Source organism: Leptidea sinapis, chromosome 41 (assembly GCF_905404315.1).
Source record: "Leptidea sinapis chromosome 41, ilLepSina1.1, whole genome shotgun sequence".
Taxonomy (NCBI): Eukaryota; Metazoa; Arthropoda; class Insecta; order Lepidoptera; family Pieridae; genus Leptidea; species Leptidea sinapis.
This window is the reverse complement of record NC_066305.1, coordinates 5,637,837-5,652,675: the sequence shown is the minus strand read 5'-3', so window position 1 is coordinate 5,652,675 and position 14,839 is coordinate 5,637,837. Positions and strand designations below refer to the sequence as shown.

Here is a 14,839-nt window from a genome sequence, read left to right as displayed (position 1 = left end):
TTCTAAAAACAAGAAAAATCAACACAGATAAGTCATAGGTATAGCCGAACATTATGTTTAATATAATTTAATATATGTACATAATGTTATTTATTATTATAACAACATGGCGAAAACAATAGTAGCACCTAAACTGTCGTATTCCGCATCTTATATAGCGTTACCTCTTACCAACTTCATAAATTACTTTTATAATACTTATCTAATTATGATTACATCAGTCATCACGTCTTTTATACATTTCAATCACCATCATCAACCCAGATTTTATTCATTATTAAAAATAGAATTAGCACCTGGCGCTATGATTTTATTTCAGGGATTCATATAGTTATAATGTATTTTTCATTGTAATTGTAGAAATAAATTCAATAAAAATACGTTTGATAATGTTTGATAATGAAATTACGAATCTTTTGTTATACTACAGTGGGCTAACGAAAACATCAATATATTGATCACGATTATTAATAACATTCAGTCTCGACACTTAAGGTGTGTGTTTATTTGATTTGCTATACTTTGGTCGCGCAATTGTTAAAATTTTCGGACACTGAACTTTATTACAATTATAATTTCACCTCGCTGACACTGAGTATTAAGTCCGAAATTAAATCTGCTTTGCGATAACTTATACATTTCTATGACCTTGCCGAACAGTGAACTATGAGCTTTTTGAATAATCAAAAAACAATAAAATACATAAGAATATATATGTTCCGATGAACAGATATATTAATATATAGGCGGGTAACTAATAATAAATACACATAGGCGCATATTGCTTTGATTTTTAATCGCTGCAGGTATTTAAGGATTTCTTTGGCTATGGCACAAATCAAGACAAAGTACAAACATCACACTATGTTTTTCAAACAGCTCTTGTACTAAAAAAGTATCACAAATGTTGATCATGAATTGATTCATGTCGCGAATCGCCACCTCAGGCCCATGAAGCAGAGGAATCTGGCGGTAAGCATGATGAATACCATGAGAAAGATCTCTAGCCACACAGAGCTATTTTCTATGTCTAAGTATTTCAAGAGAACATTTGGTTTTGAAAAATGGCAGTACACGTCAGTGCAATCGAGCGGCTCTCGTCCGAAGCCGAATATTGTTAACACCATGGCTACAACTCCACAACGGATGAAGGAGGTCTTCATAATGAGTGTCATCATGAGTGGGATCTTGTGGGCGAAGTCGAAGCCATAGATAGCCAAGCCGAGGAATGGCGCTATGGCTGCCGGGCCAATAGCACAGCCATTCTGAAATAGAATTGCATCGTTAATTTTAATGTCAATCATTAACTTATTCCTAAAAAGATGTATTTAATAATAGTTTATGTGACTGTATATAATGAAGGGCATTAAACACAAGTGTGGGTTCATAATAACATAACACGAGTGTTTTAATGCTTAATTATATAAAGTACTTTACATTCACTACTTTATCACCCCACATAAGATTTAAGCCTCCATGATGCATTCAGGAGCAGCATATTATGACCAAAATAAATTTTAACTGGTAATGGAAGTCAGCCTAGCGAAACTCTAAGATTCACTCGATTGTATGAAACGTGCAGTCGTTGATAGATTGACAGATGACGGCTATAATCTTGTAAAAAACGGAGATCCGAAATCCACTACGTTTTAAGCAACTATTCGTTTTCAAACTAAGCCGGATTATAGTGTATACCAATACGAAAAAAAAAAAAAATAAAAAATAAATATTTTAGAAAATAATCGCTATTGACACTGGATAAAAACACACGAATAGAGCACCCTCTATAATATAACAGATCCCAAAAATTACGCGCTAGGCGTGTGTCCGCACTACCGGCAAGACATTTACGAAATACCGCACTGAAATGATTTCCCTTCCCTAAGTTAGCAGTGAATAGTATATTAAGCAATTGTTCGCTCTCAAACTTAGTCGGAGTATACTTCGTCGCCTCAATGTAATTTCTATTTCAAACTTATGTCAAATCTCATTGCCCGTTTCATAATAAACTACATTTAAATTTTTACTTAGGCAGTCCCGCCTCTTGTTATGTACCTTTAGTAGTATTTACATCCTCTTTGATAGCAGTAATGAAAAGTTTTCTGGCAACTGACATAGTTTTTTTTATGCACAGACAAACTAGAGTCGGCCCCAACTATTATAATTTATGTAATATTTAAAAACTTTCGGTGGGAAAGAAGTCAAGTGTGAGCGAGCTAATTCAATTAAAAGTTCTGTCAAAGCAACAAAGTTTTGAAATAATTAGTAAAAAATCTGTACGTTTTTTATGACAATATCGAAATCGACATCACGCTTTGCAGTATCCTCGATTGAAATATCAGCAGAACAGGTGTACAAGGAGTTGAAGCGATTAGATCTTAAGAAATCAGTCGGTCCTGATACAATTCCTGCTCTAATTTTAACTAGTTGCGCTCGAGAACTTTTAGTCCCACACTATTCCAAAGAAGGTGAAGTCCCTGACATGTGGAAATCAGCCTATCTCACCCCTATGTCCAAACTCAATCCCCCTATATAACCCCTATCTCAAAGTTACTCTTATTAGCGAAAGTTCATGAACGAATCTTTTTCGATCAATTATATAATCAAATTAAGCACGTATTTATTCCACAGCAGCATGGTTTTCTCAGAGGTAGGTCTACAGTCTTCAATCTAGTTGTTTTTTGTGACTTTGTTACTGAAGCTATGGACAATGGTAATCAGGTTGTCATGGTATACTCTGACTACAGTAAAGCCTTTGATCACAATTTGCTATTAGCTAAACTATTTGCGTTTGGTATTCATGGGGATCTTTACCGTTGGTTCACGTCATATGTCCAATAGATCGCAGTCAGTAGTTTTAAATGGGTATTCATCGACCTGGGTTGAAATTCCATCTGGAATACCTCAAGGGGTACCCTGGGACTTCCCTATTTTTTTTGTATGCCCCTGGGAAGCACAGACACGTAGCGAAACGCAGCATTATAACGATATCCGCAGTGTGTTTTCTCCATCTCACCATTCGCTAAGCCTTATGGGCAGAGCCGGTTAACATCCGTTCTTCAATAAATCAGGCTGTCTGATCCCAAAATTAAAACCACAAAAATCAGGAAATTTCTGTCCGAAATTTACTTAAGAAAATGATTCTGTATCTCGGGGAGTTATAGGTACTATTTACTTCGGTACATAGCATAACTCCCCTCATCAATTTGGCCATGTCTTAGGTAAAAGAGTATTAATAATGAGACTCACCCTAACACTGAACACGGATCCGATGGCCATCCCGACTCCTTCGGAGACGAGCGAAACGATGTTCCCGATGAGGCAGAAAACCAGGAAGCGGTCGTGAGCGTACGGAACCCCCACCATGAAGTACACGATGGTACAGAATATTATATTGAGCGAGACCTGCACGGGCAGTTTGGACACAGTTAACGCAGCGTAGTACGGCGCCAGGTTGTACCAGCCGTTAAACTGCTCTTTCTTCACTAGTTTTACTTCCTGCGGATCTGAAATTCGAAGATAAGTGTTGAAGTTGAAGTGACTGTTTGACGAATGTTTACACTGTAAAGTCGGCAAATGTTCGGATGAATCAAGTAAATCCTCCTTTAGATCTTCCTTAGTGAATCCTCTTGTATATATAATACTCTTGTATATATAATACTAGCCGGCAAAACAACGTTTGCCGGGTCGATAGTTTTATAAGTAATAAAATATTGCCTATATTATAGCCTGTACATCATTTTGTTCTATTGTCAATAGTTTTTGCAGCGCACGCAAAAATAGGTTTTCGATTTTACACCTTGTGTTACAAAATAGAAATTTTATTACGGATCCCTAATTTTGAAAAAAAAAAAACATAGCCTATAGGCTTTGTTTTTTTTCCTCGTTCCTCGATAAATGTACTACCCAATACTGAAAGAATCATTCAAATCGGACCAGTAGTACCAGAGATTAGCGCGTTCAAACAAACAAACAAACAAACACTGCAGCTTTATAATATTAGTATAGATAAATAATAATGCGGAGCAATTTCAAAGGATAATTAAGAAAAATAAAGATAGAGGCAATACAATCTGTCAGCTATATTGTTCCGCGGCTCTCCGCCTCAGATGTTGCTGTGAGCCATCTTGTTAGATCTTGATCTTTGTCGGTAGGTACCTATCTGCACCAGATAACCAAATTGAAATAAGTTTGTCTATTTGTTCCGGCTAACCTCCGAGAGGGCATGACTGATTCTAAAGCTCGACGAAAATATAATTTCCCCTTTGACTGGCAATTAATTATTTTTATTAATACCACAAAGAAGATACTTACAGACTAGCACTGGGACCATGATCTGAGTGTACACGAAGAATATAACGAGACCGACGCACATCTTCAAATGGTTAAACATTTGCGTGCCGTCGTTCGCCATGTTGAGGAAACACACGCCAATTAAAATGGCGCAGCCTATGTGGTGTATGCTCTGGATCCACAGCGCTGTAAAAATATAATTTAAAAACAAATAATATTTAGGCTTTGGATTAATATAAGCGCTTTGGATTCGTCGCTATGAATATTTTTATTAAAATACTGAATCTATCATAATTATGTTCCCGAAAAAATAAAGAACGTGACAAAAAGATACAACAAACTCAACGGCCACTCTTTTCCATTAGTAGAGTATTTTACAATTGCTGTAAGATACAAAACAAATTAGTTTGTAATGTAGGTGCTGCGTCCAATATGTGAATCATGTTCAAAGTTAAAAACGTTTAATATTAAATATTTCATAAAAAGTAATAAAGAACAAATTGTATGAATATAAATTGTCCTTTATTGGATGCATCAACTTTTAGAGCATGAATTTGTTTTCATATTTTTGATCCCGAAAGCATATTTAATTTCTTGGTAGCTATTATCCTTTTTTTAGTAGGTACCAAAAGAAAACTGATTTATGAGGTACCATTACTAAACACATTAATGAGGAAAAATATAAGCAATAACGTCACAAAGTCTATAATTAACCCACATTAACTTAAAAATTTGTTTTAATAAAACATTCGGAAATTTTTGCAACTTTGTGTGAAATTCAATTACGTATTGTTTGAAATTTAAGTTAACAGACATTACGTAGGTCACACTAAAAGTTTTTGCGTTACTTAAAAAAACATGTTTTAACCAAAATATTGTGTTTATTGCTTTTCAAAATACTCTCCTTTACATTTAAAAAAAATTTTCATACGATCAAACCATTTTTTAAAACAAGAGGACCACAGATCTGAAGGCATGCTTTCTACATGCTGATTGAACGCTATCACTGTCCTCAGAATTGGTAAAAGTGAAACCTCTCATTAAATCATTAATTTTTGAGGAAAATTACAAAAATCACAGGGTGCTAGGTCGGGGCTTTGTGCAGGATGGGTGTCGAGTTGTACGTTTTCGGAAGCTAAAAAGACTTAGTTTTGTTGGCCGTGTGTGAAGAAGCGTTGTTATTCTGTGAGAGAACGCAGTTTTTTGGTCGTCTTTCGCAAATTTTTTTAAACACCAAAACGATGGTAGAATACCACTCGGCATTAACACTCCTTTGATCTTCAAGTGGAATTGTGCAGATGGGACCCGTAGCTGCGAAAAAAAATGTGATCATTTTTTTACCAACGTTTCTCGCCTGCCTCACTTTTGTTGGCCTGATCTCATTTTCAAACACCCATTCACAAGATTGCTGTGTTTTTTTTCGGGTTCAAAACAATGACGTTTCGTCTCTTGTGACAATGTTATAAACAGCATTAGAATGTCCGTGGTCGTACTTTACGAGGGGCACACTGAAATGATCGGGAATAGAATATTTCCGATTGAGTTACAATAAAACCTATTTTAGAATTTGAATAGTGGCCTCTTAGAACCTTAATGACATTCATATAATTAAAAAAAAGTTTAAAAACAAAAACTATGTTGGTTTAAAGTTGACACGTCGTTGACAGAAATGGAGCTCACGCGTGAACATTTCCGTGCCATAATTTATCACAATTTTCGTCGCGGCTTATCTCAAGATAAATGTCTCAGCGAACTTGTTTCGATTTATGATGTTGAAGCACCGAATCAAACGACAATAAACCGCTGGTATGCCGAGTTCCGACGCGGTCGTGTGTCGCTCAGCACTATTTCATCTGCAGGTCGACCAAGAACAGCGGTCACGCCGGAAAACATCGCAGCTGTGCGAACTATTGTATTAGTTGACCGTCATGTGACATACGAGCAGATTCAGGATGTTATCAGTATCGGAATGAGTGCAATTCAGTCGATATTACATAATGAACTTTGTGTAAGAAAGCTAGTTTCCTGATGGGTACCCCACAATTTGTCTGAAGAGCAAAAGGCGGCTCGTGTAGATTGGTGCCGGAATACTCTGCAACGCTTCAATGGAGGGAAGTCAAATGCCGTTTATAATATCGTCTCATGTGACTAATCATGGATTTATTCATACGAACCTGAACGAAAACATCAGTCAGAAGTTTGGGTCTTCGAAGACGAGGTCTAACCAACGAAAGTGGTTCGCTCCCGCAGCGTGTCAAAGAAAATGTTCGCTACGTTTGTTTCGAAAAAGGGGCATGTTGCTACAATTCCTTTACAGGATCGCAGAACGGCTACCGCTGAGTGGTAGGTATTTCACGGTTTATTTGCCAGAAATGATAGCCGAACTCCGAAAGAATAACCCGAAACGTCATCTTATATCACGAAAATGCGAGCTCCCATACGGCTCGGAGACAAATGATTTTTTGAAGCAGGAAAATGTTGAGCTGATGGGCCATCCTCCGTACAGTCCTGACCTGAGCTCAAACGATTTCTTTACATTCGCTAGAATGAAAGATTTATTACGCGGTCAACGGTTTGAAGACCCCGAAGCAGCTGTGGAAGCGTACAAATCAGTCATTTTGTCAATATCAACTTCAGACTGGAATTACTGTTTTAACGATTGGTTTGCACGAATGGAAAAGTGCATTAAGTTAAACGGAGAATACTTCGACAAACAATAATATACAATTCAGCTATACCGTGCATGTGGTTTTTCTTATTCCCGATCATTTCAGTGTGCCCCTCGTATTAGCATCTGTGAGCACCATTCCACGCGAGCCCGCTTCTGTTCCGCTCATGTTCCGTTCGTGAGGGATCCAACGACAGCAAAGTTTCCAAACTTTCTATTTTCCGTGTAAAATTTTCTGAATTTGACTCATACCAATCCCCAATAGTCCTCGAATTGTCTCATAGGTAATCCGCGGATTTTCTTCACTTAGCCGCTTAACAGAAGCCACATTATTTTCGTAGATGGCAGTTGAAGGCCGCCCTTCACGAAATTTGTCAAGCAAGGTGCTTCTCAAGAGAACTTTTAAAATCATAAAAAATCATCACTCTTAAAATCTTTACCTAATTCCATTTTCGTTGCGTACGTAGAACTTTGATGTGTGATAAAAATAATTGACAAATGATTTCCCGCCAATTGTCTTTTTTATTGCTAAGAAGGTTGCAACGTTTGAAATAATAAGACATACGAAATTCAAATAGTTCCGATTAGCTAGAAATGCAAAACTTTAACGGCCGTTCCTAATATTCAGTCTATCTCCGGTTGTGGCCTACTTGAGAAAATATAATATAATAATAACGATAGAAGTTAGTATGAAAATTGAATTTCAAGCGTTCCAATATAAGGCGATAAGAATGACTTATCGGGTATATTGGGACAACGTCAGATTATTGATAGCTAATTACTGACAGTGGAAGGTAGTTATTTTTCTGTCTGTAGATAGGTAGTATATTGGGAACGGCAGTTAGTGTGCAATATGTATTGTGTTCCACACAATGTTGAGCCCAATATCTCTTTGTATGTTCTTCTCACGAGCTCTACTTTTTCCATACATATAGGTAGTAGATTCAGTAATTTCAAAGAAATATCAATAATAACGATTCAAAAGCGCTTATTTTCAGCCTAAATTTATACGTTTAGATAGAGCATCTTGCTGCTAGACGACCGAAGAAAACAGGCCAGGTTTATTTTTTGGATTCCGTAGCCAAATGGCAAAAAACGGAACCCTTATAGATTTGGCATGGCTATGTGTCTCTCCGTCCGTATGTCATAGTCACTTTTTTCCGAAACAATAAGAACTATACTGTTGAAACTTGGTAAGTAGATGTATTCTGTGAACCGCGTTAAGATTTCCACACAAAAATAGAATAAAAATCAGTAAATTTTGGGGGCTACTTAGAACTGAAACTTAAAAATTTTTTTTCATCAATCCCATACTGTACCTATCTATGGATAGGTCTTCAAAAAGACATTAAGGTTCTTAGTATCATTTTTTTGTACACTGAATAGTTTGCGCGAGAGACACTTCCAAAGTGGTAGAATGTGTGTCCCCCCCCCCCTCCCACTGTAACTTCTAAAATAAGGGAATGATATACTTAACAAAAAGGAATACATGATGTACATTACTTATTAATAGTACTATGCAAACTTCCATCGAGATTTGGATTGAACGAGATCTATTAAGTGACTAATTCGTGCATATAGGTAATATAATAGCTTATCTGTCACATTCATACAAATTAACAAGCTAAAAATACCAATACGTTATCCCAAAGATGGATTGAAGAATGAGATCAACGGAGCACGTTAGAGAGTTAGAGTTTTATAGATCGGTTTTTAAAATGCCAAAACTCAAACACAGAAAATGGAAAAAAATTGACTAGAGAAATCGGCAGCAATCGATGTGCTGTTGACAAAGAGGCGGAAACGGAAAACAAAAGATACTACATCGAAAATACAAAATTAAAAATATGTTTGTTAACAAGCTTCTTTCATATTTAAAATAATACATTTTAATACTGTTATTGTTCATTTACAATTTGTATTTTGTGTCAGGGCTCAGCACTGTGGTCAAAGGTTTAAAGTGCTTCTTGAATGTTAATTTAAATGGAAATATATTTTTATTGACGCTTCCTTCAACAATGTAGTGAATACTAAATAGATTCTAGTAAGTCTGCAGATGCTTCCGTATTTAAGCAAATTGAGTTACAGAGCATATACGGTTAATACCTATATTAGCAGATTATTTTATGGGTCTTTTAAGTGAAAACGTTAGAGCAAAATTTGCAAAATTGTACCTAATTCGTACACAATTGTCAATTATATACATTGTAAATGCTCTTACTTTATGAATATACTAGCTTTTACCCGCGACTTCGTGCGCGTGCAATACTTACTTTGTGCAGCATTTTTTATTTTTTAAATATTATACTCTCTTTGCAAATAATACATTACAAACTGCTGTGGTTAATACATTTTGAAAAGCTACCAACTATAGAACTATCATCCCCCTTTTTCAGACCCACACAGGTCTAAATTTTAAAAATGCTAGAACCAATATGTATTTATTTCTTATCAAACGAATTAATACAAATGTTCATGGTGTTATCTTCGATAATGACAAACTTTCATACAAATTTTCAACTCCTATTTCAACCCCGCTAGGCTTTTTATTCGCGATAAAAGATGTCTGTGTCCTTTTCCTAAGCTCTTGTGTATCTCTGCACTAAATTTCATCAAAATTGGTTCAGTGGCTTACACGTGAAAGCGTAACAAACAAACTTACACTCACATTTATAATACATATACATACAGGGATATATCAAAAACAGTTGTATTTCGTATTATTAACCACGCCATAAATAAATTTTACAAAACAGCTTGTGGGCTTAAGAAAACATCGTTTTTATTTTTCTGATTGCAAATACCTTAATTATTATTAACATATGAAGAATTTAATTATAACTGATCCTTACTGTGCCAGATCCTACTGTCAATCTCCTTAATAAACGCACTAAATATTGAAAAAATATTTTATGCTTTTCATTTAGTTCTGAATACATTCTCCAAATCGAGATTTTTTTAAATGTTTTTATTTACACTTTTAAGTACCTGTATAAAAGCTTACCTTGTTTATTCCTTGATATCTGCAATAGCATCCTGCATAGTATAATTGAAAATTGGTCAAAGTATGAGGTAGGGTATCGGCTTAAAGCCTTGTTGACTTTCATCCATGCCACTGATGTGTCTTCCTGAGATATCTTGCTCGCTAAAGTCGTCGACGATGTACTAACTGCCGTGTAATCCTTCACTTTATATGAACATCTCTCGTTGGAAACAACTATTTCAGTTTCCACGACGTCATTGTCAGTTTGGTAACATATTTTCAGTTGCATGTTGTTCATTGGTTCATGTACTGAGCTGTCTATCTTTGAGGATCGATAGATCTTGCCGTTGAGCGCTTCTTCTGATAGTATCTGTATGGTCTGTGGATTTTCTGTTAGCTCGATGACTGTAAATAAAAAAAAAAAATTTAAATACTTCGTTAAAAATAGAGGGATTAGGACATTCTCGCCGATTGTTCTTTGCACAGTACAGCGGATACCACAGCGACACCTTTTTCTGCCATGAATCAGTAATGTGCAAACATTATTATACTTCGACATTACTGGGCTAATTAGACTTAACATCCTGTCTCAAAGTGATGAGAGGAATTGTGATGCCGCTTAGACTTTTGTGTTCCTCGAAGAATTCTGAGCGTCAATACATTGTAACGGGCAGGGTGTAAAACTTAGATACCATCAAAGTATCGTCGCCTTGTTTTTTTAAAATAAGACTACAAACTAATTCTGGTGTTGCAAGATTAACCTAAACTAGCATTATAATATTCAAGTTTATAGTAAGGCAATTTTTTTAACTTGGGACGTTACTAACTTATTATAAGATGCATAAGCCACAGACTTTACTGAGGCATAATAGTAATACGCAAGCATATTTTGTCCCATTCCATTACAAATATCGTATCGATTAGTGGCTTTTACAGGCCGATAGTGCACATGTAGTGTAAATGTGCATCTAGGCATCTAAGCTAGGCTATCCATCATTAATGGACATGGTCTGTATCTTTTTTTTATTTGTTAATGAGTAATGGTTGATCGGTGACTTCATGGAATTTACTTCAACCTAACCGTAGATAATTTATCAGAAAATTCAAAATCATCAGTAAGACATGGTCAAACTAAAAATTTGATTTATATTTTTATATTAGCAAAGTGGCTGATGTTTCGTGAAACTCGCTGCCCTAGGTAAGTTGCAACACCCGATGCTTATAATAAAAGAAATGATAGAACAAAAACATTTAAACATTAAATTCAATTTGACGACCTATATAGCCCAGTTGTTACCATTATTACTTATTTCAAAATGGAGGAGGTTATCAATTCGATCGGTATGTTTTTTATGCATGTATACCGATTACTCTGAGATTTTTTGATCCGATTTACGTAATTCTTCTTGATGCGAAATAGATTTGGTCCCATAAAAATTTTACATAGTTTGGCCCAGTAGATTTCATTTTATGAACATTTATATGAAAATTTTCGTCTACCTGGATGACATAATTGTTTTCTGTGTACGGCTTTTTTTTGGAGTTTTCATTCAGGTTGATTTTATATTCTTATTAACTGGCACTAAAACGTAAAAAATAAAAAAAAAACTACGTTTAAAAAAACCGACTTCAAAAACTGAAAAGTATCAAATAACTAAAAATTTAATTTAATATACCTCATATACAAACCATTACCTGTTGTAGTACGCGGAAGAAAGCTCCTTGAAAACCGCACTGTGGAGGACCACCACACATCCTGATGGTGGGGATGATATCCTAACTTGTGGCGTGTCGTGCGAAGGTGGAATTCGGCGGCAGGAATCAGGTTAAACAGCTCTTTGGAACACTCCCCGTGATAAATGCGGTAGAAGACACACAATGAAGCGACGTCTCTACGCAACGTCAAGTGATCCAGCCGTTCGCAGAGCACTGGGTCCCCGACAATTCGAGCTGCTCTGCGTTGCACGCGGTCAAATGGATCGTGCTGATACTGGGGTGCGCCAGACCAGAGATGACAGCAATACTCCATGTGTGGCCGGACCTGCGCTTTGTAGAGCGCTAGAATGTGGGCCGGCTTGAAGTATTGCCGTGCTCTAGTGATTACGCCCAGCTTCTTCGAAGCCAATTTGGCTTTGCCCTCCAGATGGCCACGAAATTGGCAATCGCTCGAGATTTCGAGACCCAGTATTCCGATACTAGGCGAGGCTTTAAGGGAAGTGTTGTCGAAGAGCGGTGATACGACAAATGGGTTTTTTTTGTGGTAAACGCGCAAACTTGAGTCTTCTGGGGGTTAAATTAGACAAGGTTCAATTTACCCCATTCCGCGACCTTCACGAGAGAGGATTCGATAGAAGACACAAGTTCTCCCGGCACTGGTCGACGATTTCCCGAGAGATACCTGCATGGCCCGTGTACACGGCATCACCAGTGCTGTCGTCTGCATAGCAATGTATGTTGGAGGTCTCCAACATATCATTGATATGCAGCAGAAACAGCGTAGGAGATAGCACACAGCAAAAAGCCCTTAGTCGGCTCTTACAACACCCATGGGCCTGGGACTCCCCTATTCTTTTTACGCTCCGGGGAAAGTACAGGGCATACTATTATTTGTATGTGCTACATATTGATAGCTTTGAAGTCGGTGCCAAGCCAAATGTAATAAAGGTAATAAACCTTCGCTCGCCACGAAGACTTTGATGGGAATAGCTACGTCTAGAACAAAACAACCCACGCGGACACACACGCGTGGCCAGACAACCTAAATAATTACAGTAAGTAAGCTGTTTATAATATCATATAAAGTTTTATTTTATTTAGGGCTTGGGCTGACTTAAAATCTATCAATAAAGGTTTGCTTAAGAGGTATACTAAATTAAATTTTTAGTTATTTGATACTTTTCAGTTTTTGAAGTCGGTTTTTTTAAACGTAGTTTTTTTTATATTTCTATTATTAATTTAACGTGAGACCCTAGTCGATTCTTTTTAACAGGCCCAACAATACAGAATTATAATTTACAGTTATTTCAGACGCTTTACAGAGCGTAGGTATTTTGAAATGATAACTTCTTATGGGAGAGTAAACCACTTCGTAACGTAACGCGTTACAGGCCCAGTCTGTCTGGCTTCCCTTTTGTAGGCAGGCTCCTCCTCTCTCACTCTAACCAATTGTTACTTCTATTGTATTAAATAATGATTGCTAGTAATGTACATACACAAAATTCTAATGTAGTAATCACCATCATCATCAGCCGGAAGACGTCCACTGCTGGACAAAGGCCTAATGTACATATTATTAATGAATTCTAACTAAAAATAAAATATATTTTATTAATAAAGAACTTTTCCTTACATTATCATCTTAATATACATAAAATTTAAGTAATAGCCTAATCTTTTCTCAAGTTAAACAATATCAATATTAAATTGTTCAACTTATATTAGTTTATTTTAATTAAAAACTGTTTGGCATATATCTTAATCACATCAGCGCAAAACAGTCATTTTAGCTTCTAAGATGTGTGCAGGGTTTTTACTCATAAAATTGACGGGCGGTCGCAGAACGTAAATAAAACTGATGACAGATTAGCTTAACTGACTGCAATATATGCTGCCCATAACAAAGATAATATTATGGTCTGAGTCAACAGAAACAACAAAAAATAATTGTGATTTACTTACGAAGTTTCTTCTCTACCAGAGAGCCATTTCTCTCTCAAGCGGTGCAAGGTGGTAGTGATTTAGGTAATTGATATCAAAAAAGTATTTCTCAAGAAATCATATTTGAAAAAAAAATACTTTATAACTTTATTCGTAGACGTAACTACCACAATATTACTTCGAATTTTCATAAATAATTAGGTGATAAGAAAATATCCCAAGGAACAAAGAACAAAATAAATTACTGAAATGTGATAATTTTCTTTCAAACCGAATGTCAAATAATGCTTCCGAAAGTTACTGATTACCGTAATATTTCGATTCACATATAACGTATAGACCCGAGTCGATAATTTTTGAAACCAAAAAAATAATAGTAGGAGGAAAAGGAAGTGAATATTACAAAAATGAAAGGAAAAATAATTTATGGACGATCTGAGTTCGTGAAGTTGGAAGTGGTGGGAGTGAGGGTTTAAGGATAAACATACAGTTATCTGGATTTCCGGCGAAACTACAAGTCCTATGGAAAAATAGATAAATAGCAAAGTTGTCGTCGATCATAAAAAGATCTCAACTTTTGTTTTTACACTTTTTTCACATAGCCTCGAAATTATGTGAAAAATTCAAATAACCAGACCAGTAGTTGACTTCCTAAATTATTGATAACCTGCACTGAATGAATCTGATGAAATGAAGTATACTACTTACTCAGTCAAATTATTCATAAATTTTGTGATGAGTTCAGAAGATAAACTACTAAATGCCATGGCTATTAAACACAACATTTCGTGCTCGGAGTTAAAAGATTTAATAAAACTTGTAAACAATTTAATAAAGAAGAATGTCTGACTTTGAGAGTGTACCATGAAAAGTGCTATATTTGAGACTACACACGGATCCAAGATAATTAAATTATTGCAATCGCCATAAATCTTAGCTATGTTCGTAAACGAAGGCATTAGGAATTATAATAAAACTGGTTGTCTATCACTGTTAACGAACAATCGGTTTTACTGTCAGAATGTAACTTGATCTTTATTGTCATAAAAATAAAAATATTCTTCTATTTAACATAATCATGGAACACAATAAATACATTTGTATTTTTGTAAATTAAATAGCTTGAAACTTTACGATTATTTTCTTAAGTCTTCCCAACTAATTATACCTACTTATATTTACTTTACGACTACTACAAATTTTATTAGAAGTAGTTACAACAGAGAAACTATTATTGA

General features: G+C 35.8%; 1 protein-coding gene across 2 annotated transcripts in view; it reads right to left on the bottom strand.

The window, feature by feature from the left end:
* Window positions 1-865: 865 nt before the first annotated feature.
* LOC126976589 (ATP-binding cassette sub-family G member 1) overlaps window positions 866-14,839 on the bottom strand; it is a 118,514-nt gene continuing 104,540 nt past the window's right edge. For both annotated transcript variants that reach the window (XM_050824986.1, XM_050824987.1), the window contains exons 7-10: window positions 9,966-10,349; window positions 4,315-4,479; window positions 3,250-3,506; window positions 866-1,265 (exon numbers count right to left, since the gene is read on the bottom strand). In XM_050824986.1, the coding sequence (XP_050680943.1) occupies window positions 924-1,265; window positions 3,250-3,506; window positions 4,315-4,479; window positions 9,966-10,349 (1,148 nt within the window). In that variant the 3' untranslated portion in view covers window positions 866-923. The remainder of the gene's footprint in view (window positions 1,266-3,249; window positions 3,507-4,314; window positions 4,480-9,965; window positions 10,350-14,839) is intronic.